At 42.1% G+C, this 27,314-nt stretch overlaps 1 protein-coding gene across 2 annotated transcripts in view; it reads left to right on the top strand.

The window, feature by feature from the left end:
- LOC139695846 (limbic system-associated membrane protein-like) overlaps window positions 1–27,314 on the top strand; it is a 211,629-nt gene that overhangs the window by 160,319 nt on the left and 23,996 nt on the right. For both annotated transcript variants that reach the window (XM_071594593.1, XM_071594592.1), the window contains exons 2-3: window positions 5,928–6,259; window positions 24,166–24,267. In XM_071594593.1, the coding sequence (XP_071450694.1) occupies window positions 5,928–6,259; window positions 24,166–24,267 (434 nt within the window). The remainder of the gene's footprint in view (window positions 1–5,927; window positions 6,260–24,165; window positions 24,268–27,314) is intronic.

The raw sequence follows: 27,314 nt of genomic DNA, 5'->3' as shown, positions 1-27,314 counted from the left end.
CTCCCACCCTTTGACCCGCCACTGAAACTCAAAACAATAGACCAAGCGTTTATGTGGCTGCTGGATTGCTGGAGTTACCCAGGTTTTAATATTAGACATTATATACCCTGATCTTCACATATTTTCATACCCCTGCCTCTCCCAGCACCTTCCATATTATCCCCACACTTCTAAAAATACCCCTCCCAGCTCGCAAACCTTTCACCACCTTTCCCTTCCAACCAGCTGGAAACCAGCCCCTTCTTTTCCTTCCTTCGGAATAGAACGTCTTCGACTTTTAATTGCCAATTCTTCGTATTCCTCTACTGTTTAATTCGATTTAACATTCCACATACCACTTTCGCATAGTCATTTATCTTTTTACTCTCAATTTACGAGCTCATTTTCAAAAAAATGATTTCAACTGGGCTAGGGGATGGTTTTTGACGCTTCGACGAAATATTCGCAAACGTTGCCAGGAAAGACCAAGAATGAAGGCAAATGTGGCATCAAAGGCTAGCACACATATTAGAAATTGAATGGTCGGAAATCCTAGAATTTTTGTCTGGAAATGAAATTTCAGAATGTTGTAATTATACTCTTTTTATTTTACGGAAACGAAAATTGGGGGCTATAGGTCAAGCATAAATATCGACCATAATGCGGCGGGTATGGGGTATTATATGTTTGGGTTTCTATTGTAAAAATGGGATATATGGGTTGAGAAATGAGTTGAATAGGAAATAATATGGTTTAGATCCGACGTAAGGGACGATTATGAAGGAAGAGTGTGTTCCTGATTTAGCACAGTTGATAGAAAGGTAGGAGTCGAATCGCCAAACCCATACAAGGGAGAAGGCTGGGGTGAACCGCGAAAATGGAACGTGAATGGTGCGAAGAAACTCTTAAAATGGGGATTATTAGTCCCAAGAGTGGAAGAGCGTGTATGAAATAACGTATGTATGTGGCAATGGCACTTATAGTACGCGAGGAGTAGGAGAAATAAATTATCACATGAGACTGACTTTCCTTTAGTAACCGAAAACCGGGACTTTATATGGGGCCTGCTCTGAAAAAGAAGGAATCTACAGGGAAAGTCTGGGGAAAATATGTTTATTGTCGCTGGCGGATATCCTTCCCTCTCCCGTTGCAGAGGACACGGAAATAGTCCCTCAAGGGCAGAGATCCGTGGATGCCGGGATGATTCATTATTACTTTTGTATTCATCATTGTGCCTGGGAGAAGCCAACGATGTTTTCTTCTCACTTCGTGCACAGCGTGATTAGCTCGATGCCTGCATCACTTTCAACAAGTCTGCCATGGAGTCTTGCCGCCCTCCACTCCTGCCTTAAGGACGAGCATGCGCCTGGAGTGATGTATTTAGCCGGTCCGCCCCGGACAGCCCTCTCTCCCTCCCTTACTCTCCGTTATAGCCCCTCGACAGGCAACAGCCTGCCTATAATATGGGCAGTTCGTCGACGCATCTGCTTCAATTTCGCTCAGATGAAGCCCATTAGTGAGGCAATGCCTTTTATGGTGTTTCAGCGGCATGGACAGATTGAATCGTCGTTTTTCGTTGGGTAAATTTAATTATGCAATATGGAATACCTCGAATTCCGTACTGGTGTTATCAAAGCTAACAGTATTTTCCCAGGAGATGGATTGCCGTAAAGACTCTTTACCCTCCTGAATCCTGGATTAATCTTTTTAAAGCGTAATCATGAACTGGGATTCAGCATCGCTGACAAATCGGATTATTTTATTTAAAAAGCTAATTTTTGCTAATCACGCAATCAATCGCGAAATAAGCGAGAAATTAGCGATTTCATGAGGCCAACAGTTTTAATTTTCAATTTGAAATAATCAAAAAGCAGACCTATGTACAAGTCAGGAAAGAGTTTACGTTTCAATCCGAAAATTATTGAATCCAAGAAAAGAAGCAAAGTGCAAAAAATTATATTTTGAAGCTTTAAATATGATTGGATTTTAATTCAGCTGTAAAATTGTGATACAAATTTGAAATTTAAATTTCCTCATTATTTTTCATCCATCTCAAGAATACGTTAAGTGAGATTTTTCGCAATTATATCAATAAACGTATCAATATTTCTAGTCTGGGAGTGACGATTATTTGTTTAGCTGTTCTCCCACCTATCGCAAAGCCGTGATACCATTGCAAGCACATACTATTATTGGCATTGACATGGCATCCTGTTTCACAGAAATTACCCTCAATAGAAGTACATTGATGCCACGATATTTTTATATCTTATTTTCTGTTTCTTTAATACGAATGAAAGATTAACCAGAAAATAATGGAATCTATAATACCAATTTAATTCCTGTAGTCTTCCGGTATTGTTGAATCTTTCACCATGCTTAAATCCACACACTGTTCTCTAGTTCTTGCTGAAAATGCACCGCTAAAATAAATATGCCGTCTAAACGCAAGCCGTATATTACGATGAATTATTTTTTGTATTACTCGCGTGTTTGCGTCAAAACGAAGATCATGATGTGTGTGTGTGTGTGTGTGTGTGTGTGAGTTGCACAATATTGATTAATATTCACCATATAGGAGAATACGAGTATGTCTGTGATAAGTTATATAAATGAATTATATAAAAATATGTATATTGAATCATGAGCATTACATTGCTCGTAGGTTTTTGGTTTGAAACAGGAAGTACTCGTATCATGCATTCCGCGGACGCTATTATGCAGTAGATTCTTTTCTCTTGCATTGTGTGTACTTCACGCTTTTAGCTAGATATATTTTATTCATTCACGAATAAATTTCATCAATTTATTTTAATTGAAGCAGAATTTCATGTTTTTGTCTTGGATTTTCTTCCTTGTCATATTTCGTTTATAACTCAATCATTCTTGTAATATTATCGGCTACGTGCATTTTACGATTAACCAGTTTTCCCTCATTCCAACCTTTTGGTTTGTTCATATTCGAACGACCTTTTGATTCTCCTCGAGCTAGCCAGCCATCTAACGTATAAACAAACTCACGATGCTTAGGCTAAAGATAGCGATATACAAGTTTGATCTTTTTTGGTCATCCGATGAATGTATTTTTTTCTGAGAGGAAAATGTATACAATTTCCAAGAATTTAATGTGAACTCTTTTGAACTGTTGTAATCCTTGCTCATCAAAGATGTCTTTCCTTAAAATATTGGTGAATCAACGAGCGAATATTGTAAAAAATCTCACCGTTAACAGTTAAGTCCGAGCCTAAACTGTACATAAGCGCTGCTGGTTGTAGGTGTTATTTCTGGAGCTAGAGAGATGATTATTGAAGCCAATATTGATAGAAAAGAGATTAGTTTTACTGAAATAGGTAAGTATAAAAATAGATGAATATACGAGGGTCATCCGGAAAGTAGTACCCGTTCGTGAAATAAAGACACAAAAGTAAATATTAACAAACATAAAAAATTTTATTTGAAAGAGGATACTTTAAACTACTTCTCAACATAATCTCCAAGCAAATTAAGGCATTTGTCATAACGTGTGACAAGTTTCTGTATTCCTGCTGCATAGTCCTTCGCCGCCAGCTCATTGAGATACGCGAGGGACCCATCTTGCACAAATTTTTGCATAATGCAGATGGTGTTTAACAATTTCATGAACAATTGTTCGAGAAACATTGGGAAAATGCTCACAGATGTCATCAATTGTGACGCGCCGATCGTTCCTCACGAATTCGTCAACTGAGCTCACCAGTTGGTCTGTAATGACAGACGGTCTCTCCGAACGCTCATCGTCATGTGTGTTCCCCCTCCCCATGTTGAAGTTGCGACACCACCGCCGAACAGACGACTCGTCCATTACATTGTCTCCATACACCTCCTTTAATTGGCGATGAATATCACATGGGCGAACGTTTCTTGCATTGAGGAATTTAATCACTGCCCTCACTTCACAACTGGCGGCGTTCTCAATTTTTTTAAACATTGTAAACAATCACAGAAACAACACAGGCAATGCTAGCGTCACGCAACTTGGCTCAGAGAAGGCAGACAAGCCACTGAAGCTATCTGACCTCGTCCAGCGGCTACTCGCGTCGTCAGCACTTCATGCGGCACGAACGGGTACTACTTTCCGGATGACCCTCGTATTATAATTAGTAAATATGCAATGTGTGGCTTACCAGGTGTTCAAAGAGGAATTCTGCCGATACCTTTAATACCTTGTTGCTGAACGGAAAACGTCTTCTAAGAAACTGAGCATTTTTTCTTAAACTAAATACCATAAACGCAAAAGATTATTGCAAAATAATCAAGAATGTTGGTTGAAGTTGTTGCCTGGAGGAGTAATCTTTCTAATTTGGAAAATTCCGCGGAATGCCTTCTTAGCTGATTCGGAATTGTAGTGACCAGTCAAGGGTAAAGCTTTAAAATTCAAAAACACCGTTTGTTCAATTCTGGCTGAGAAAATACAAGGATATCCAAAACGTTGAGCCATACAATAGACGATAAAGTAGGGAATTCGCCTTTGAAACATTTCTTGTGATTCCCAGACCGGTAGCTTTGAGCGTAAAAGTGTCTTGATCCACACAAAAGTTTTTTTCAAGATTATAAGAGGCAACCATGACATGCACCTCTCCATAAGTAGCCTGGTCATTCATCATGCCAGTATAGAATTAGAAAGGGTATTTTATCAAAGAAATGAAATGTCCATCGAATAATGCGAATTACAAGTCTAGTAGTTTACATCTTATGAGAATTTGACTTTAAATTATTGATTTCATTAATGTAAACTATTTAGTTTAAGATTCTGCTTCAGTTCCTTGTTTACTTATGTCAATTTCTTCTGCATTCAAAATTTTCTGTTTGAATTTATTTCACCTGTCGGTAAAAATGGCAGCTTTATTGGCTTTAGATGCCTCCTTATATTCTTAATCCTTTGGAAAAATTTTCCATTTGGCAAATTTCAATTTCATTTGTTAGTAATGAGAGATTATTACCAATAAAATGAGCATTTCGTTCATCCAATTAATTTTACTTGGAAATCCGGGAGGGGTTAGTAGCACCTTTGCAATCCCCCTTTCATCTCTGACAACTACTACAACTACTCGTATTTGCTTGCCTTTCTTTCTCCGCCATTTCTTTGTCTATACTTTTCTCCAGGCGCACGTTCCTTAAAAGCCTCGGGTGTGCGCCAAACAAATGCCTTAAGAGGGCAATTTTATGGTAGCATACTTCGTTCTTATCAGGGAACACATTAATGCTTAAATCTGTAATGAAATTCATTCGCCTTTGTTAACTCCCTCTTTCTCTACAAGTTCTTCAATTGCATCCAGTTATCTCCTGTTATTTTCTATCGCTCATTTCCACGAAAAATGCTCCCAAACTTTATCAATTGCTCCATTTCATGTCTTCCCACACCAATATTATACCACAGAATTCCTACTTTTGTGACTTATTGTCATGATTAATCTTCGTGTCATGCCTCTCACATTGATCTGTCAGAGAGAACACCACTGACAACCCCTGCAGCATTAACTGAATAACGGCAGCTTGATCGCCGGTAAATGCGATTCAATCAGTGTCCTCCTCCATCCCCGCCCCACTTCCACCCCTCCCCTCCCTACCCCCCGGACGCTCTTCTCATCTGAGAAGATGGCGAGAGATGGCACTCGTCGAGTCCAGAACCCGGGCCTATCCACAGGGAGGATATATATATCAAGGCAGAGCGGGTGCTCATTGAGTGAGTGCCTACTCTATACTTCCAAGGGTCTAGCCCAAGGATATACCATCCGATAAACCCGATTGGGTGTCGCAATCGATCTGCCACTCACTCCCATCGCAGATGTGCGTCCACCTTCTCGCTAATCAGCCTTGAATTAGCGCCTAATTGGCGCGGTTAGAGGCGCCCTCCCTCGGCCGCTCCGAGTGATCCGACTCTTCTCTCTCTCTCTCTCTCTCTCCCGCAGGCGCCGGCGCCCTCGACTTCCCCGCCGCCCCTTCGACCTTCTCGACGCCACCCCCCGCCACCTTCCGACGCCCCCCCCTTATGCTCCATCCCTTCCTGACCCCACCCTCCCCCCCCGACGACCCATCCCCTCATCCCCAGGGGGACGCACCCCCTGTGGCGGGCCTCGACTACGAAGACGCCGCCGGACTGCCGGCCCTGCTCGCCGAAGACCAGCCTCCCCCGCCCGCGGGGCCGCTCTACTTCGCCACGGGGAACTCCACCACGGTGACGGCGCAGATGGGCAGCACGGCCCTGGTGCCCTGCGTCGTGCGGAATATCGGGGACGGCATGGTGAGTGATTGTGGGTTGCAGGCCCCTGGGGCACTCCCGCTGGCCCTCAGGGGTCGGCTGCGCGTCCTATTGGAGCCCATCCTGTTGATGTCAAGCGACTTGGGTACCGCCAAGACACCTCGGCGCTCGTGCAGTCACAGTCTCGAGAAAATTACGATAGCTGACGTCTATTACATACTATATACATATCTATCTATCCTGTATATACATACTATTTACATATCACTGTATGGTATAATATACATACTATACCATACTGTACAAGTGACATTTGAAAGCCTCTCAACATTTCTACACAATTATTGAAGGAGTTCCAAAATATGTTTAAATCTTATAAAGAAACGGTAGTACCCATCACTGTAATAATATTTCCCCATGGCATAAAGTGGCATCCACTGTCGTAATATTTATCGGTGGATGCAGGTTCGCCCCTAAAACCTTAGGTCAAATGATGAGCAATTCGACAACAGTGGGCGACTTTTCCCTTGTCAACCGAAGTTGCAAAAGTTGCGTAACAGGCGCCTCAGCGTGTTGATATTGTTTTATTCCTCCGGAAGAAGTCCCAGAAGTAATAATGGAAAATGGATATGTTTTCACATAATCACAATATCAAATAGGGCTATAAAATATTTAATGCAATATTTCTGACAATAGAAAAGCACGTGATATTGAATGAACAAACTTGCTTATTTTTCTACACAAAAAACTTTATAATGCTACCGGTTTCGACGCATTGGCATCACAGAAATCATCAGGTATCAGTTAACTGATGATGATGTCGCCTGTACTGTAAAAATAACCATAAACACAGTAATCAACCCGAAGGTCGGTTTAGTAGGTGATGGCTGAGTTCACCCAGTACTAAGCCCGACGGCGTGTGAAATTCACACATAAGGGTAGGGGGGCCAGTTCCTTTCCCTGTGCCGGTTATGGTTTCCCCGGAAGATCTGGTACCCGAAAAATCACATAGCTTGGGTGGAGCTGCAGGTGCCCAGAGTGCCTTGCCCCGGGAATCGAACCCGGGAATCCCCGGTCACTAGTCCAACGCTCTACCCCTGGACTACCGCGCCCCTGTACCGGTAATGTTGTAAAGTTTTTTGTGCGAAAAAATACCGAGTTTATTTATTCAGTGATCGTGAATTTTCACAAAGTAGAGCTTCCAATCATCATATCAAAAAATCACGTGTGTTGAAAGGAGTTTTATTTTTTACTATGGGGATTGTTAACAAAAAAAATCCTTATTTTTCCATATACAATAAACCAAGTTTAGTTATTCAGTGATCGTGAATTTTCCATATACAATAAGCAATAGGGCAATGAAAGAAACAACGAAGCTCGATGAATATTAACGCCATCCTTGCACGTTGATTCAGTCTTATCACTGCTCTCCATTTACATTCCCTGGTCGTAAAAATTTACGGACAAGTGAGCTAGACCCATGGCGAAACTCAATGTTTAATAATTTTGCACATTTTCATTGTTCACTTGTGGAAATCTTTGTCTCTGTTGTCTTTCAACAAATTTTGGAATCTTAATTCTTCTCTAGTAAGTTTTAAATCTCTTTTCTTACACGGTAGCATTAATCGCAAATTCTTTGGTCGCAGTTTATGTCTCCTTCTTGGCTAGTGCCCTGAAATGGCCAGTGTCACCCCCTCCGTCCCATGGGATGCTTCTCTTTCCGGAGCACGGGGAAATAAATCCTTCCTAATTCTCCTTTTCCGGTCCACTGTAAGTGATCGGGTTCTCCCTTTCCATTTGCAGGGTTTTAATTTTCTTCCTATTGATTTCCTCGATATATCCTTGAAATAATTGATCCATTGCATTCAAGAACGCCCCTGGTGTCTTATTGCGGCTCCACCTAGGAGCATCTTAAGTTCCTCTCTCCATTTACTTTTGTGCCTCGGATGTCATCTCTTCTTGTTTGCTTTCTGATTTCCTCTCCCATTGGCTGCGCGATATGATAGGTCTCTCTATGAATTCAATTATTATTTAATAAATATTTCAATTATTAATTAATATATTTTTCCAAGATTCCACTAATTTGAACTCGATTCACAAATAGGGTATTTTTGGAATTTCCTCTGATTTTTCCAATAAATTATTTCTTAAATTTCCGTAATCGTAATCTGCCGGTTAGTCGATAGTGACATTACCAGCTCCGCTCAGCTCTTCGATCATCAGAATTTGTTAAGTGCTCCACTGACTGACTTGTTCCTCATAGAAATTGTGCTGCATTGCAGGAACGTTTCGCTCACGTTTGCTCCTCTTCGGGATTTTCCATTGCCGTTTCATGAAATTTTACGCGAGATTGCTATGTTATGTCATTGATTATCGCACCTTAGCATGCCTATGTTCCATTTAATGTCAGCGCAAGTGATTTATCCACTTAAAGATAAGTGTATTAAATTTCGCTAGTCCTTATTGGTTCGTACAAGTCTCGCTTGTGGAATTACCACTGAGGTTTTTCCTGTACTTAAAAATGAAAAATAATTCCTCCTATTTCCATTAAAGCTGACTTTAAGTCAACTTAATTTGTGACCTGTAGTATTCCTTTTGCATTACCCTGAGCCACCAAATTTTAACTGCCAAATTTCTATTCATTAAAAATTTTGGGTTGCTCTTTCAAATTATAACTTCGTAGCTCCCGCATTTCAATACAGAGTCCATAAAAATTTTTCACTGTAGCAATACTCTGCTTTAATATGAAAAAAATTCAGGAGACTTGTTTTCTTCGATAAAAAAAACATCTTTGACAATATTGGTTTCAATTAATCGATAATTCTTCCATATTTTTGAGTGTGTGTGTGTGCGTCGACAGCATCGGGTATTACACATAATTTTCCGATATGGCGGAAGACCCACCCCGGCATAAAATTGTCGATTTTCGGAAAACATCGATATCGTCTTGGCGTCACAGCCTCTCGAAATGAGGAGCCCCTCCCCTTCGATCCCGCCCTCTACCCCCCTTCCCCAGAGGCAGACCCACCGCCCACGACCGAGGGTCAGCGCCGCCACCAGGGAGCAGTCTCCCCCTCCCCCCCCGCCCTGTCGTCACCCCCAGCCCGCTCAGTCTTGCGTGAAAATTTGTGGTCTGGATTTATGGCTCCGCGGCGGCCGTAATTCGCGCCAAGTCTGTTCCAGGGCGATACAGGCTTCGAGCTCGCATAATGGCGTGGCCGCGGTGATCGGGGTCGGCGGATCTCGCCTGCAGTCGGCTGATGCGGGCCCTGGGGGTTCGCGTTGGGGACGGCGTGGATTCCGCCCCCAACCGAATGACTTCCGACGGGGGAGGAGAGCTGTCCGCAACGCGAAAAAGAGATTCGTTTCATTTTATCTGTATATGGAGAAATAGATGTAAAGCAATTTTTTCGACGGTAGTTACACAATGAGCTAACTTTTTTTAAGTGCCGCGTTTGCAAATACTAGGGCGCTGAGCTGAAAGAATCGCGAATCGAGAATTGTCTGCGAATTCGCGTAAGAGTTCAAGTTACTTTAAAACACCGAAGTGATGGTTTACAAGCTGAATGCTTTGGGATAAGCTCTCGAAAAAATTTTGTGAATCAAAATCCGACTCCCTTCAAAGGGGACAAATCATTTCCTCTGCCGTGTAAAACCCAGCTCCTCTGAGAAAGGTGAATTTGAAAATGCCAGACGGAAAGCAATAGAAATTTCCATGAAATCTGAAAAAATCAAATATGCCTGAGCGGCAACAACATTTTCAAAATGGCGTTCTGACTGCTTTGCTTATATTTTGTAATAGATCAGTTGTGAAAATATTATTTGAAAGTAAGGTTTCCAATGTTTTGCGTTCCGTTGGTGCGCACTCATTCAACATCACAATCCAAGTCAATTCTACGAGGGATATTTCTTGAGTTAAGTCCATTTGGTCATTAAAAAAATTGTATCCGTTAGCAAAAGTTTTTATTGACCGTGTTAGTTTCCTGCAACCCTACTTCAATGTTCTACGCAATCGCCGTTCACTCCTAAGCCCTTTTCGTAACGCTACACCAATGCCTTTGATCCCTCAGCATAGACGGTCGTCGCATTGAAACAGTTGACAAAAGCCTTCTTGAGTTCCTCGTCGTCCTCAAACCGCTGTCCACCAATCTGCTGCTTCAAGTGCAAGAAGAGTCGCCACGTGCAAGGTCGGGAAGGGAGACAGGGGTCCAAAAACGCACTCCCACTCAACATTCTTTGCTCTTTGTGTTGGTCAGTAAGCACTTCCAGTACCCACCTTGCACCCAATTTGCATTATTTGAGCTTTTATTTGTCCACCGCGTAAATAGTGTTGCGAACAATAGGAGGCTATCTATAAGCCAGAGTCAATCGTCAATTTCCTATCAGATCACATTTCTTGGTCCACTTGCTAAACGATTTCATCGGTCTGGATACGGATTCGGTCACTCCGCTCTTCATCATGTACGGCCATTTTATTTTTGTAGTTCGACACCATTATGTAACTTTTCCTTCACTCATTACTATTGTTTCATAAATAAGGCTGCACATTTGCCAATGAATCTGGGCAGCTGATTATCTTTTGCCCACAAAATTCCAATCAAAGCGCACGAACTGGCTGGAGCAACGATTTTAGCGGGAACTTTTATCTGAATTCCCGACAGGAGAACGGCCACTGCGTGAAAGAAATACCTTTTGTGACTTCGCAAACAATTAACAGATGGCGTTTCATGCGTACAAATTTGTTCTGCCATTATTTAAATATAAGAAAGCAGCCCTTACAATTCGAAATAGCGTTGTGCGTGTGTTCATGCGTGCGTGCGTGCGTTCGTTTACTCCTGTTTAACCACGTTCGTTAAACCTGTTTAACCTTGCTAAATCTCACTATTAAGGAGTAGTGCCCCTGCTCAGTTAACCGTGAAATTCAACTCTCTCAATGCATATTTACGCCCTGTTCATCGCTTCTTATGCACCACAATTTCAAAACGATGCATTTTTTTACGTTCAGCACTAATCTTCATTCCTTGCACCAATTCAATATTTTTTCCAAGTAGCTCGCAATATCCTGGAGTCCTTATTTCCCTGTATACCATCCTATCGTCTGCAAATTATCTAAGGTTTCTACGAATGGACACATAACGGGGTGGTGTTATTATGCAGGGTCGACCGATCGTATTTACGTCTCTAACATCTCCTTATACAGAGATAAATTTCACATAAAATCAGTTCTTCTCTCGTCCGCTAAGTGCAATTAATCTTCGGCTCTCAATCGAGAGCTTTGTATCGTTCCTATTCATGAATGGATGGCTTCTCATCCGCCAGTTCTTTCCGTCGACACATCCGACGGACAGAAGTGGTTGTTGCACGCTGCAAAGGTGCTCCCTTAATTTCTGCATACCCGCATTGCAATTATGCATTTTGTCAGTCTACTTAATTGTTTGGGATGCATTCGACGAATTCCCTGGATTATTAGTGGGAAACAAGCGTGTGAACGAAGTTAGCGAAGTTGTCTGTTTGGTGGAACAAGACCCAAAGACAGTTTGGTCGTTGATAAATGAGCAAGTTAGTTATTTATGCGACTGTTCTCACTCTAAGTACCTCTTCCATGAACAATTAACAGCAGAGAATCAACCTTTTACTGTGAACTACGATTGTGTAAAACGTGTTTGCAGTTTTTATAGTGTTTGGCCCTATGTGAAAATTATGCAACGTTGTTAGAGTTAAGCACCTTTATTTAAGATGCGAAATTATTAAGACCTCACGGATTTATTTATTCTGACAATATAATCAGCGTAAATCTAATATGCACCTTTAATTTTAGGAGAAGTTGCAATGCATTAAAATTAATAACTCAACGAAGTCAGTAGTTTCAGGCGTGATATGGTGGAAATTGAACATAATGAATAACTAATAGTGGCACTGTTCCACTGGTTAACATTTACTTTACGGCTGGGTTTCTATGCATTACATCCTCATTAACATCATCAGGGGCCTGGTGATGATGTAATACATCGAAATATGGTCGTAAAATATTTTTTATCCAGTGGAATAGTGCTTCTATCAGTTATTCATTAATAACTCAAGTAAAACAGAATAACGTGCGAATAAGAGTGTGGGAATAAGCGGTTTTTTGTAACCTAATACGATGATTATAGTATCGTAGAATTCCTATAAAAATGCATGTAGATAACACCAGATGTTGAAAGTAAAGATAACGTTTTAAGTATCTCCACTAACATTTATTGTACCGATGGAAAAAGCGGGGGAAGGGCTAGAGTAACGGTTGGCGATTTAAATGGAACTTGACTAAAATATTTCCTTCGACTGTTGGTTATAGAAATACACTTACAGGCATAGCTCTCTATTTTTAGAAGAGAACAATATTCATAAAATGTGCGCAAAGTGGCGACGCCATTCATAATCGCTTCTAATCCGTCGAAATCAAATTCACTGGGGGCAAATTGGTAGTGTGCCAGAATATGATTGTGTAGTTTGCTGATTCAAGGCTTTTTCATGTTTTTACTTGATTTTGAGTTTACTTTGTTGTAAAATTACGTCTTTCCTCTGCTGCAGCATTATTTTAATTTTCTAGCTGATGATGGAAAAAAGATGTGTTCAGGCGATGATCCTGATCCTCCATTAGTGTCGAAATTTGTTTTTTAAACTATATGTTCTTTACGGTCGAAAACAATGCTTCAACCTAGATTTTAGTGACACCTTGATTGTTTGTAATTGAACTATTGGCAAATCTCATCACCAAGTAGTATTTGGTGTTATGAGTGTTCTCCACTTTTGAAATCCATGGACGGATGCGTACTTTAGGGCTGCAAAACGATGATCATCGTCGTATACGTGAATACACCGCGCACATTGTGATATAAAACGAAGGATAACGCCAAACGATAAGTGAAATTTTCCCAATCGTGAGCGTCGGGTGATGGCAAGTTTTGGGGCAGTAGTTATTATCATTAGCTATTATAATTAGGTAATTATAAGGAAAATACAAATTGAGATTTTTGCGGCCTCTTTTTCGACTGGCTATATAAAATAATATTTCATTGAATCGTAAAAAGGTTTTTTTACACCACTATGAAAGTAAAAAAAGAAGGGGAATAATGAGATTGGTGGAGTGATTTACGGGGTAAGTCAATCCCTCCTCTCCAGTAACCACACACGCAATCAAAATATTAATACCACCTCCCCTCTGTAAATATGAGCTTCCCATTATATTGAATTTGTGTCAAATCACCGGCGAGGGAGTGACTTTCCCCACAAGCATTGGGGCGCTAGTTAATATTATTAGCTACTATAATTAGGTAGTTGGAAGACTAAATTTGGAGGACGGTAGTTACTATTGGAAGACGTAATTTGGAGGAAATACCAGAATGTAATTTTTTAATCTTGTTATTTTGGCCACGTCGTGGACCGTGCCTAAAAATCGTTGAAGATTTCCGGGGACATCAAAATAATTTGCGCGGAATTCAAAAGCTGTTCATCGTCCGCAATTTTCCCTTCCTCTCTCTCCTTCTCCTCCCTATCATCTTCACGTTCTCCAAAATGTCGTCGTTGCAATGTTCCTCCGTATTCCCCGCTCGCCCACCCTTCCATCGGTGTCGGACAACTGCTCGTTCCATTTCCCCCATCTGCCACTTTTTGGACCCCCTCCCAATTTGCCCCGCACGGCCTCATCTCCTCCTCCCTTTTGCCTTCCTCCCCCGCTTTCCTTATTTGCTTCAGGCCCGTCTGACCTGCACCCTCCTTCGACCCCGATAACCCTCCTTCCAAGGGCACGTTGTGACATGACCCGACGCTGTGCTCCGTCCTAAAGCTTTCTTAACATTGTTTCATGCCTATACTTAAAAGAGCTAGGGGCATCATTTCATTTCGCAAAAGTCTCTCTTAATTTCGAGCGTATGCAAATGACTTAAGCGTTCTTCCTCCCCTTCACGTCCGTTTGTTATCGCCAAAATTTAGGGTCCTCAATTTCGACGATAACGCAGCCACACCCCCAAACTACCCGCTTCCTGGGCATGGACCTGTGACTAATTACTATTCCTCCTCTATAATCTGCCATTTCCATTTCATGTTTCAATATTTTTTCCGAAAATCAATTTCCGTTTATTGCAATCAAAGTTTTCTTTTATTAATATTTCATTAAAAGCTCTAGTTTGTCAGTCAGCCAAGGGGATGCAAGTACTGCTGAGTGAATTGGATATTCAGTGCGATCGAAATGGGATGAGCATCAATATAAGTAAAACAAAGGTTATGCGATTTTCCAGAAAGAGGAAGGCCAAGGTTAACGTTAAAATAGGAGGGAAAAACTAGAGCAGGTGGAACAGTTTACGTATCTCGGTAGTGTTTTGGACCAACACGGTCAAAGTAGTAGGGACGTAAGGAGAAGAACTGCGCTAGGCAAAGAGGCTTTCACAAGGAGGATAGATAGATAGATAGATAGATAGTGGTCTTTATTTGGGCGAAATTGAGACCAAATGGTCCCTTCTTCCATTTAACCCATACGGAGGAGGGAGTTGATGAGAGGGACGTTGTGTAAGAATGTTAAGAAAAGACTCGTAAAAACGTTGATATGGAGCGTAGCTATGTGCTGCACGGAAACATGGTCACTGAAGCAGGAGGATAAGCGTAGATTGGAGGCTTTTTAAATGTGAGTGTGGAGAAGAATGGAGAAGGTGAAATGGACAGAGAGGAAAACAAATGAGGAAGTACTTGGTATGGTGGGCGAAGAGAGTGGATTGTTGGGAGAAATAATTGGGGGGCAAGAAAAACGAATGAAGGGCGTATTGATCGGCAGCGGGATGTTGAAAACTGTAATATTGGGGAGAATGTTAGGAAAACGAGGAAAGGGCAGTAACAGGATAGGGATATTGGACGGGATGAAGGAAGTACACAGAGATGAAGAGGGACTTGTAGAGTAGGATGTTGGGTTGTTTTTTTGTTACGATGCAAGAGAAATATTTGGAAGTTGTGTCCATCCTAAACCTACCTTAACCGGCAGGCTACCCCGTATAATAATTATATAATAATAATTTCTGTAATTGGTCAGCTATTTCAATTCCGCAGATGGTCCTCATTTTCATGCAGTGTGTGGTACGTCAGCGGATAGATCACTGACCGACTGACCGGATGGCCCGAGTTCAATTACCGGTGATGTCTCTATGGACCGCCAGCTTAACCCAGGTTGTTTTACCTTACGTGCATCACATCTCCCAGGGAAACCATAGGCATTGAAGAGAAAAGGACTGCCCCCTCCCCTTATTACCCTTACAATGAGTGAATTTCACACGCCGTTGAGGGCTTAGCGCTAGGTAAGCTCCCCCTTCACCCGTGACACCGATCTGCGAGTGGTTGCTATGGTTTTCACATGCTGCATACGTTGCAGGACCATGCTGCTTCAGCCTCCGCTCCGCGAGTTTTGCATCACCCTTCCTCTGGAAGCCGCCTAAACACTTGTGATTGATATGAGTGTAAAATTGACGTGTCCCGTTGGCTCCTGGCTTACTTAAGATCCTCACTTAATATCCTCTCACTTAATTTGCGTCGTCACATTAGGAAGACGCGCATGCCTCCCTCACATTTTGCGATTCGTCCATTCATCATCTCTCTCATATTTTGGTAAATTTTTCCTCCTCTTTTTTTCGATTGTTATTCATATATTTCAAGTTTTTCAATTTATTTACCCTGATTTCCTCTTTGTTATATTTATAAATCCCTTGATGAAAATCCAGTCGAGTCTTTGCTAAGACAATTCAATTGATTTTTTGTGACTACGTGTATTATTTATGCAAAACTCTCTATGGTCTCAAAATGATATCCCTAATTTTCATCTTTCCTTCTGTTTCCGAGGCCCATGCCTGGGTTTGTCTGGGTCTGTCCCGTTCGTCTCCGCCCTACTACTCGACTCCCTCCCACTCTTTCCATTTATTACTAACGAGGCGTCATCTGCAGTGAGCTCACTTATTTCCAAAGTTTCTAGTAATTCATTACACCATTCACAAACCAATCCTTTTGTTTTCATGCGTCTCGGCAGCCCATTTTACACTCTTACCTTTCCTGTTCGAGGTACGTAAAAGTGTTCATTAGCTGTCTGCGTAATTTGGGAACCGCAGGGGTGTGTGGGCCAGGCTCGCGAGCGTGGTCGGCCGGGTGCGGTGCCGCGGTCGGCCCCCCATCCTTCCCGGCCACCGAGCGGTGAACTGGGCGGGCTTCGATCGCGTCGCCCCGCTCGCTCGGAGGAGAGGCTGTGTTTCTTTCGCAGATGGGCCAAGTGGAGGGAGGGGGCGGATATCGCGTCAGCCTTGCACCTGAGGCGAGGGAGTGGGGAGGAGGGGGGGACGGCCGCGCTGTGTGTGCGTGCGACGTTTGCGTGCGTGCGTGTGTATGTGTTCTTACAGCCGCCGCACCCTCTCCCCCTTGGCGCATGACCTCGTTCCCGAGGAAACCCTACTTTGTCCTACTTTCCCGTCGGAAAGGTGCTCGCGCCGCGACGAATTAAGGGCTTGCGCGCACTTTTCGCATTAAAAGGGATAAAAAAATAAATGTAAGCTCGGAACGGGCTCCCTTCGCGAAAGCTGAAGTTTTAATATTGGTATATGCAGTTGGAAGAAATGGGACTGTGACACCGAGTCCCATTAAACTAAGTAAGAGCCACGCGGCTGCTAATAAGCGGACCTCTTGACGCCATTATGTAATTGCCATTCTCGCTGGAAATTTTTCCTGGTTTCCGACGGGATGCATTTGCCTTGATATTCATGTGGAAGACGGTCAGGACCGGAAGGCGAGGATTCTCTCGGATATGCAGTCGTGTGACTCCGGATACCTCAATGGGATTAAATTCCTATCTCTCTCTCTCTCTGTTCAGCGCATGCGATGAGGCTGATAATATTGGTTCCCGTTCCCATCTCACTCGGAATTCAAACGGGGAGCAGAATCGTTCTTTGGTCGGTCGGATAGAAGACGAAGGGATACTATTTGACCACGACTGCCCCGACTGATTCATAAATCGAAGAGGTCGCGTATCATACTGAACCCTTCCGGCAATTTACATTCACAAAATAAACAGAGATGCGAGGGGTATTCGGTCCGCAATATTTTTGCGTGCGCCAGATTTTAAATAAACCTTAAGTAATATGCGTTAGAGACACCGGGATACCGACATTTGGAAAAACTTTTGATGAGCATACGACGTGTTTTACGGATGCTGCCGACTCATTGGGCGGAAAATCTGCCGAAATAAACATGCAAAATGAATAATTGATCGTAGCACTTTTCCACTTGATGACATTTTTATTTTACATCCGGGTTTCGATGCACTGAATCATCATCAGGTGATGATGTAATACCTGATGTATAATATATAATGTAAGACCTGATGTATGAATGTAATGTAAGATTTGATGATGTTGTAATACATCGAAACCCGGACGTAAAATAAAAATTTTATGAAATGACGAAAAGTGCTACGATCAGTCATTCATTATGCTCGACTTCCACCACATCACGCCTGAAGCTACTGAACTTGCAAAACATCTGCTTCGTCAAATCTGCATTCCCATCCATAGGTAGTGAACAGAGTCGTTCGATTTCCTTCAGTGTGAAACCAAGCGCTGTCGGGCGCCCTTTCGAAGTTGAGAAATGGACAAGGCAGACCCCATCGTGGATTTATTTCGAATCAAAGAGGGTCAGCGGTGATTTTGAAGACATCATGTACAATGAATGCTTTGCGCTGGATTGTATTCATATGAAGATTTTAAGGCGTTTGAGAACGCGTCTGACTTAAAGGGAAGTGCTTACAATAGCCAAGCGTATTTTTCTCCTCCTCGATGTCACTCGCCATTCCCTGACTTCTTTCCGCTGGCTCAGTCCTTCCCTCGCATCTAACGAGTTCGTGGTCTGCTTCTTGCATTATTTTCTGTTCCCTTGCAATGTTCTCCTCATCTAAAGAGTCCCTTTGATCACATTCGCACATGAGTATATCCTTTTATGTATTTTTCTCAAAATCTCATTTCTCTATTTGATGATGTGAAATTCATCCACCCTCCAGCCATGAAAATGAACATTCATTGCAAACATTATCCATTTTGGTTAGAGGAATGTGAAATTTATGAGCATAAAGGTCAGTTTTCCCGCAAATTTATCTTCTATTAGATGACAATTTTCGTCAATGGTCACCTAAATCTTAGTATCCTATCGCATCTTACCTTCCTTGTAAATCACAACTTCATATTGTTCAAGACAGTAGCGGCACAGAAGACGCAGGAAAAGACTGAATAGAGACATAGAATATCATAATAATGTCGAGGTCAGGAAAATTAGAAAATATAGAGGGAGAGATGGAAAGAGGAAGCATAGATATTTTAGGTTTATGCGAGGTGAGATGGAAGGATAACGGAGATTACAGGAGTGACAGTTATAGAGTAATATACAGCGGAGGGGATGAGAGCCAACGAGGGGTTGCCATAATATTGAATAAAAAGATAGGAAGAAGCCTAGTCAGCATAAAGCAAGCAACGGATAGAATATTACTAGAAGAGATAAAAGCAGAACCGACGAACTTGGTCCCTGTTCAGATATACGTTGCATACCACCAAGCAATTATAATGAGAAACAAGTTGATAGGAAATACGATCAGTTAGAACATCGCGTGTGTTCCTGCTGGGAAAAACTTTATAGTAATGGGGATTGAAATTCGACGGCAAGCTAAGGGATAGATTGTGGTGCGGTCGGAGACTACGGTTTATATACGAGTAATGACCGTGAAAAAAGCAATTGAGTTCTGCAGAAGACAGGGATTAATCATCACCAAAACTTAGTTTGGAAACCACAAAAGGCGTAGGTGTACATGGAAAGTGCCCGGTGCCTCTGAAAGGTATCAGTTATATAATATAATGGTTAGGCACAGATTTAGGAACAGCGTGATAAAGTTGCAGAGTTTTCCAGGAGCGGTCTCGGACTCAGATCATAATTTAGTAGTCACGAAGTGTGGCGTCCGATTTTAAAGATAAGATAGGGGCGGTGGGTTAGGAAATGAAATGTAGATGTATTAACTGTAAATGAAAAGGAAGTAGTATCAGTAAGCTGTAGAGAAAATCATGATTGAAGACAGGGATCTGGGTATTCTACAGAAAAAACGGGAACATATAAAAAAGGGATATCGAAAACCTGAAACGAAACTATGGGAGCAGTAAATAGGTAGAATTCAAGAACACAATGAATTAGACATTATTACGAAGATAGGCGAGAGAAGAAAATGGAATAACTTAAATAGAGAATTAGGAAGAAGTAAATATAAAGAGTTTTATAATAAACTGAGATGGGGAACAAATAGAGCGAAAGAAGCGTGGTGGAAGACGCAGTGCGAGGATGTGGAAAGTTTACGGAGAAAGGGTGAAATTGGTGCGCTATACAAGGAGGTCAAAATTCTGTAACGATATGCAAACGAAATTTGCGATAAAATTCAGAGAAAAATCAGGAAAAATAAAAATTGAACTAGAGAAGAGTCAACGGTGATAGAAGGGATATATAGAAGAACTGTATATTAAAAACATCCAGGGTAGCAAGCTCAGACATGGAGAGAGATTATTACGTAGTTGAGGATAGCTTAGGTCCAGGCTTACTTGATAGCAAGGGCATTAATGGAATTGACATCAAATAAAGCCGTGCGAGTAGACGGCATTCCTGCGGAACTCGATTAAGGTTGAGGTAAAGTTAGGAGGAAAAGTTTTCATGGACTAATACGACATGGCATTTATGAGAGAAGAATTTGGCCTGAAGACTTCGTCATATCAGTGTTAGTTCCTAGTTTTAACAACAGAACTATAAGTTTGATTTCGCACACATGTGAAGTTGTTCCCAGGATCATCAATAAGAGGGTGAAGAGCAGGGGCCGATCAGTTTGGGTTCAGAGAGGACATAGGCACACGTGATTCCATAGCAGTAATAAGGTCACTAATAGAAAGGGACATGGACTACAATCAGGATTTATTTGCCTGTTTCGTAGATTTCGATAAAGCGTTTGAGTAAGTGAATTGAATATAACGCATTGCCAAAAATAAGAGTATATTGGCGGGATACGAGACTTACACATGATCGTAAATGTCACAGACTGCGCAGGTGTGAGTGGCGGATGGAGTGTCCGGATGGGCAGTGTTAGGAAGAGGAGTAAGGAAGGAATGTCCACTACCATGTCTGCTGTTCGGCGCATTTGTGGAGGAAATGGCCAAAGAGGTATTATCGGAAATCTGGAGATAGGAATGAAGGTTGGAAAGGTGTGAAATTAACAAAATCAGTTAGCTTAGCCGAAGATCAAACTTTAGTTCACCAATCTGCCAAGGGTTTGCAAGTATTGCAGAGGACTTTGGAAAACCAGTACGATTTACAAGTTTGTGGAAAGAGAATAAATGTAAACCAACAACGTAATGCGGTTTTTGTGGAAAATAAAGGCTAAATAAAATAATAAAATAGGAGAACATAGACTACAGCGGGTTAGAGTGTTTATCTGTCTCGGAAGTGCTCTGCGCCTAAATATAGAAAGTAATAGGGATATGCCAAGAAAAATTGCGTTAGGCAGACACACTTTCAAAAGAATGGAGTAATTGATGACAGGGTTGATGAGAAAGATGCACAAAAGTGGTTCTTCAAATCTTTGCCATGAAGCGTAGTCTTGTATGGCACAGAAATATGGTCATGGAAGCTGGATGATTGATAGGCATCGATTGGAGGCTTTTGAAATACGGGTGTGGAGTAAGGGGGAGAAGGTGAAGTGAACAGAAAGGAAAACAAATAAGGAAGTGCTAGGAGTGGTGGAGGAGGAGAGGGGATTGTTGGAAGACGTCATAAGGAGGAGGGAAAAACTGATTCAAAGCACATTAATTGGCAATGGAATATTGAAGGCTGTGATGGAGGGGAGAAAGTTAGACAAACGTGGAAGGGGCAGAAATAGGATAGAGAGGAAGTACTCATACACAGAGATGAAGAGGGGTTCATTTTAGTGTTGGCTTGTATTTTTTGGGAGACGCAATGAAATGTATCGTTGTGCCAATTCATTGAAAATTGTCCTTATACCGTTTGGTATCCCAGTAGTTTGTGCCTTTCGAAAAGTAAGGGCCTTTTTCTTATATTTAAATATTGGCGGGTCAGAACAAAGTTACAGGGTTCGTCCGGAAAATAAGTGTACTGAGCTCGGGAAAAAAAATTTATTACACTTTTACATATCTTAAGCTAATATTCCTCAAAATAGGACCCTTGTGAGTCGATACACTTGTTCCAGCGGCGTTCCCATTCCTGGAACGCTCCCGCGAAGGCATCATCGGGAACCTCTCGAAGACTCGTCGTCGACCTCTTCTCTGCCCTCCACGAACATCTTGTGCCACCGAAAGATCATGTTTCTGGACATGGCTGACTCCCCGTAAGCCTGGTTAATCATACCGACAGTTTCGGTAGACGATTTCCCAAGCTTTACCGCAAATTTGATGTAATAACGCTGCTCCAAAAACTTCGGCATCGCGTTCCGTGACGTGGGTCGAGCGTGGAGGTTCGCGTTAACAGAGCTCCTCACTACACCACAGCTCAGAGCCGACTGCCTTTTTCAGCGTCGCTTGCCAACATACCCCCCTCCAATCGCAGCCCGTCAGAGCGGTGCTGGGCGCGCCTGGAGCGGCGCGCCCAGCCCAGGAGTCAGTACACTTATTTTCCGGACGAACCCTGTATACGCATGCAGCGCCATCTATTGATTGTTTCTGAAGCCTCCGAAGTTATTGTTTTGAAGCATTAGTCGTATATCAGTCGGTGAGTGCATATACAATAATGACCACGGAAATCGTTTCTCCCGCCAGTTGTTAAGTGTGGGTGCTGTGATTCGAGATTTGTGTGCAAAAGGTTCATCAGAAACACATGTTCATCGAGAGATGTGCAGTCTAGTTTATGGGCCAATAGTAATGAGTAAATGAAGGTTATAAACTGGTGGGGGCGATCGGGATGGTGCGGTGGCTAACGTACAGACTTTCCACCGGCCCGGGTTCGATTCCCGGAGGCGGCATATTTTTTTTCGGTGATATCCCGTTCCCCACTTGAGGTGCTTTGTGGAGAGTACTTTGAGTGAGTACGACGCCCGTCGGATGGGACTTTAATATGTGGACCCCTTGGCGCCTTTCGACATGAGTAGGCTAATGCCGACGCCGGGTTTCTCTCCACCCTTCCTTTCCCATCCATCCTTAATGGTACAACTGATCTCGGCTTCCGGTCGCCTCCCATAAAAACTACCACTACTACTTAGACAATGGTTTTGAGACTTAAGAAATAAAATGGCCGCACAAATGTGCGAGGTGAAGAGCGAAGTGAAAAACCCACCCAGGATCCACACCGATGAAATCGTTCCACACGCGGACCGAAATCTGCGATCTGATCCAAGATCGACGATTAATGTTCTGGCTGATAAATTTACTGTTATTGGACCCACCAAATACTCAAACGATTGTTACGGAAAAACTCGAACATCGCAAATTGTGTGATAGGTGGGTACCGAAAGTGTTTGACACAAAAGGCAAAGGATGTTGAGTAGGAGTGCGTTTTTGGACCCCTATCTCCCGTCCCGACCTTGGATCAAAGGCATTGGTGTAGCGTTACGAAAAGGGCTTAGGAGTGAACGGCGATTGCGTAGAAAATTGAAGTAGGGTTGCAGGAAAATAACACGGTCAATAAAAACTTTTGCTAACGGATACAATTTTTGTAATGACCAAACGGACTTAACTCAAGAAATATCCCTCGTAGAATTGACTTGGTTTGTGATGTTGAATGAGTTGGCACTATGATTGAACTGAACTGAAAACATTGGAAACATTACTTTCAAAATAATCAATAATAAAACCTGTATTTATGAGTTTGTGCGCATGCGTGTGTGCATTTTAAAATGCAGGAAGGTTTTAGTCCAGGATGTTGGAATAATTTAAGTAGAAAACGCCAGTCCGTATCCTTGATGTATCATTAATTCAGCGTATGCCCTTATTTACTCTCAAAGATTTCTCTACAAGCGTGAGTTCAACTAGAGGGATACCAACTATTGCGGATGAAACTTTTTGCCCTCAATATACAGATACAAACAGCTAACTCTTGGTCTTATCTGATACAAAGCAACCTCTATAGGACAGCTACAATCCCGAATGGACTGAGCATTATTACCACCGACGAGAAATGTACCCAAATGTCACAAAATGCACGCGGATGCATGCGTACATGTCGTGAAACCACCACTTCGGAGTAGGAATCTCCATTGCAAAATTCCGAAGTGTTCACATTATGTCTTGAAAGCTGCCGGCGTCAGATTTTATTTTGAAAATCTTACCTCGCAGCTGCAAATCTAATTACTGTTAGTGGCGGTTCTCCTGTAGGAGAACAATATACAAGTGCTATCCAGGGTATGTGTACACGACATGTAATGGTATAGAATGTTCATAATACCTCAAAATCGCATTTGGAATCAATGTAGAGGATTCATTGAAGAACAACACCGTTCAGTTAAAAGGTTGAGATGAATTAGAGAAGTTAACTTGTTAGTTGTAGTCTTTTTAAAATTAAATAATCAACTGAGATATTCCAATACGGCCAAAATAAGTTATTATCAAATAGTTTCGTATTAATCTGCTTCATAAAACTTCCCTAAGATTCATGTCTTCTTTTCCGATCTCCTCTTGGGACAATCCGAGAAATACGCTCACTGGCCACTGGTAGTCAGGGCCCATGAAGAAATACTGTCTGTTCAATAGGGGAAGTTTTGATTTATATGTAACGTCCATCCATTACAATTAAAGTTGCAAATCAGGCGTGGCACCATTTTGTTATAACGGCTACACAGGCGCACATAAGCATTCTCGGTTAAACTTATGTTATGTTTTCTATTTTGTAAAACATGGGGACACTAATCATCCCCCTGTGGCTTGCAGGTGTCGTGGATCCGGAGGAAGGACTACCACTTGCTGACCGTCGGCCTCACCACTTACTCCAGCGACGAGAGGTACTCGGCGGTCCACGCCCAGCACTCCGAGGTAAGTGTGTTCACGCCCTCCCCCCTCCAAGCGGGCCAATTGCTTCCGTGCGACTGAGAGAGTGAAATTAAGCCTCTATTTTCTTACTCCTACATCGGAACTGATTATATCCTTGGGCAGTCAGTCACAAGATTATTTTTTACTGCTCAAGGCTCATTTGTAGGTCACATCTCTAACTTTTATTGGAAGCAGGTCTCAATCGATGATGAATATGGAAGCGTAGAGAGGTATAAACAGTTTCACCGGCCTTTTTTGCAGTGTCGTTTTTTCCGCGAACGATACGGGATCGAAAAAGCTGTGAACGAGGACGCTAAGAAATTGTTATGTTAGACCACTAGTTTTTACCATTATTCTAGCTCTTATTTTAATCATATGATACCTTCTTACACCTCGCCTTACTTGTTTAAACATGTTATTTTCAACTTTGAGGCTTGAGGATAGGTGATGCTGTCTGTAAAATGAAATTCCATCGTTTAAATGATATACCCACTGCGTCAATCGCTAACCTGAAAGAGGCGCGTATTTCTGTTGGTTGTGACTTTCTGAAGTGGACTATTCAATTCCCTATGAGCGAGTTCCTGTTGAGTCTTCGGGGTCCAAATGGATCAACTTCAATTTTAAAGTATGTGTCCACGAGATAGTACGCGCACATTTCGAAATTACTGGAAATTACATGGGATCATCCTTATATTATGTCATCGAAATGACGGCCGGAGTACGCTGAACTATTCCATTTGACCTCAATCAGAGCAGCCATTAGAAATAAAGTTTTGTCATGATTGCATTAGTAAAACTTGAAATTCTATTTTGACCACCGTTTTTGTCGATCAAATGACATTAAGGCCAGGGCATTGATGTGATGTGCAACCTTGTTTATGCACCTTGAGTGATAAGTGAGGGAATGAAAAGTTGCCTAAACAACGGCCTTGAGACTGTATGTCCGCACAAATTTGCATGATGAAGAGCGGAGTGGCAGATCCAGTATCAATGGCGATGGAATTGTTCAACAAGTGGACCAAGAACGGCGGTTTGATTGACGATTAGTGGGTTCAATGATAGACTTCATCTTGTTGGACGTACAACTATTGACACAGTAGATTGTTAGGGAAGAGCTCGGATGTCACAAATTGTGTGCCAGGTGAGTGGCGAAAATGCGTACCGACCTGCAAAAAGAGCAAACAAAGAATGTTGAGTGAACTCGCGTTTTTCGACCACTATCGACCGTCCCGACTTCGAACGTGGCGACTATTTCCGGGATAAAAATCGCTGGTGCAGCGTTACGAAAAGTGCTTAGGAGTGAACGGCGATTTTGTAGAAAAGTGAAGATTTTTAGGAAACTAAAATCGTCAATAAAAAAATTTAATGACAAATATAATTTTTTATGACCATACGGTTCTCATTCTTCGAATATGCCTCGCAGATACTCACCTCCTCGCCACCCGGAGATTCGCATGGCGGACCAGTTTACTTCCGGCATATTTTATTTAAGTGGGTTCCATTATATATTTTCACTAAAATCAATAGAGGAATCGATACAATTAGTTGACTGCTCTTCCCCGGAACACATAGCTGTACCGCAGCCGTTATTACAATTTTTTACCACGCCTGCAGTAAGAGGCGATTGTTGCAGCTCCGACCACTAGTAGTACGAAGGAGGGCAGCAGTCCCCTCTTCCGGCCAAGTATTTGGTTTCCGATAGTGAGGTTGCGGCCATTTGTGAAACTTGATACCCCTTCGTAAACTTTTGTAGAATTATAGGCCGTCTTACCCAAGGATAGCTCTCTAGTTGCGTCCTGCGAAAACGGCAATTTTTTGTCCTCGATTGCTTGCGTGTCGTATTCGTGAAGGACACACTAGCTCAGTATTTCGCAGCTAAAAGCTAAACCTCGAGGGAGTCCCACCATCCGAAACCTTCGGTGGCATTAAGTTCATCCGCGATTGATCGACGCATAATGTAATTAATGGCCATTAGCTGTTTCGTGTAATACGGAATTTACCCCGGCTTTGTCTGACCTAGGAGGCACTTTGAAACGACACATGATTTCTGTCCAAACAACTTTAACCTGGGGGTAATTATAGATCCAATCCATTCCTAAATAAAACGTATGCAGATATCATCCTGGCCCAGAAAATAAATAAACCCATTTTAAGTAATATTTATATTTATAAATGGAATATTACCTGGCCACTTCCAGCAATTTATTTTAAAATTGATCTTTTATTTAGTAATTTATACTACTCAATCACTGATTAACTGTGATCATAGTTATATTTATGGTAAAGGAAACTTTTGATTACCTCTTTATTATTTGGCTGTTACACTTTGCCACGGTAACTTGCAATCATACGGTCGAAGTTCAGTTCCATATATTCATTATTTTATGGTCCATATCAAATGCGATATTCCTAGATTTTAAAAAAGCTTTTGATAAAGTCCCTCATTGCAAGTTACTAGCGAAGTTTGAAACTTATAGAATACACGGGAGTATTATATGCTGGATTAGACAATTTAAAAAAAAAATCGCGTTCAAACAGCCGTCCTGGACGCTGTATCATCCGATACTGTCAATATCATATCGGGTGTACTACAGGGAATTGTCATAGGCCCCTTCTTGTTTTTTATTTACATAAATGACCTCAGTACCGTGGTTAATAGCAGGCTTCGTCTTTTTACTGACTATGCGGTGATTTATGGGGACATTTTTGGGAAAGGAGTAACACCCCCCCATTTAGTTACAAAGTGAAGCAAACAGAAATCGCGAGGGTAGATTCCTTTAAATACTTGGGTGTAACAATTACTCACGATCTGTCCTGGAGAAAGCAAATACGAGAAATATGCGGCCGTGCTAATAAAAAATTGGGATTTGTAAAAAGAGTGCTGGGTAAATGTGACGAAAAAGTGAAGGAGCGATGCTTTCTTGCCCTTGTCAGGCCCCACCTAGAGTATGCTGCCAGTATATGGGATCCTAAAGAGATAAATTTTATTTCGGATTTGGATCGAGTTCAACGGAGGGGGGCTAGATTTGTCAAAAATTGCTATGACCAAC

The sequence above is a fragment of the Hetaerina americana genome, unplaced genomic scaffold (assembly GCF_022747635.1).
Source record: "Hetaerina americana unplaced genomic scaffold, ioHetAmer1.1.p SCAF_1, whole genome shotgun sequence".
In the NCBI taxonomy this organism is placed as follows: Eukaryota; Metazoa; Arthropoda; class Insecta; order Odonata; family Calopterygidae; genus Hetaerina; species Hetaerina americana.
Note: the sequence above shows the minus strand (reverse complement) of the source record. Positions and strands in the feature narration are given on the sequence as shown.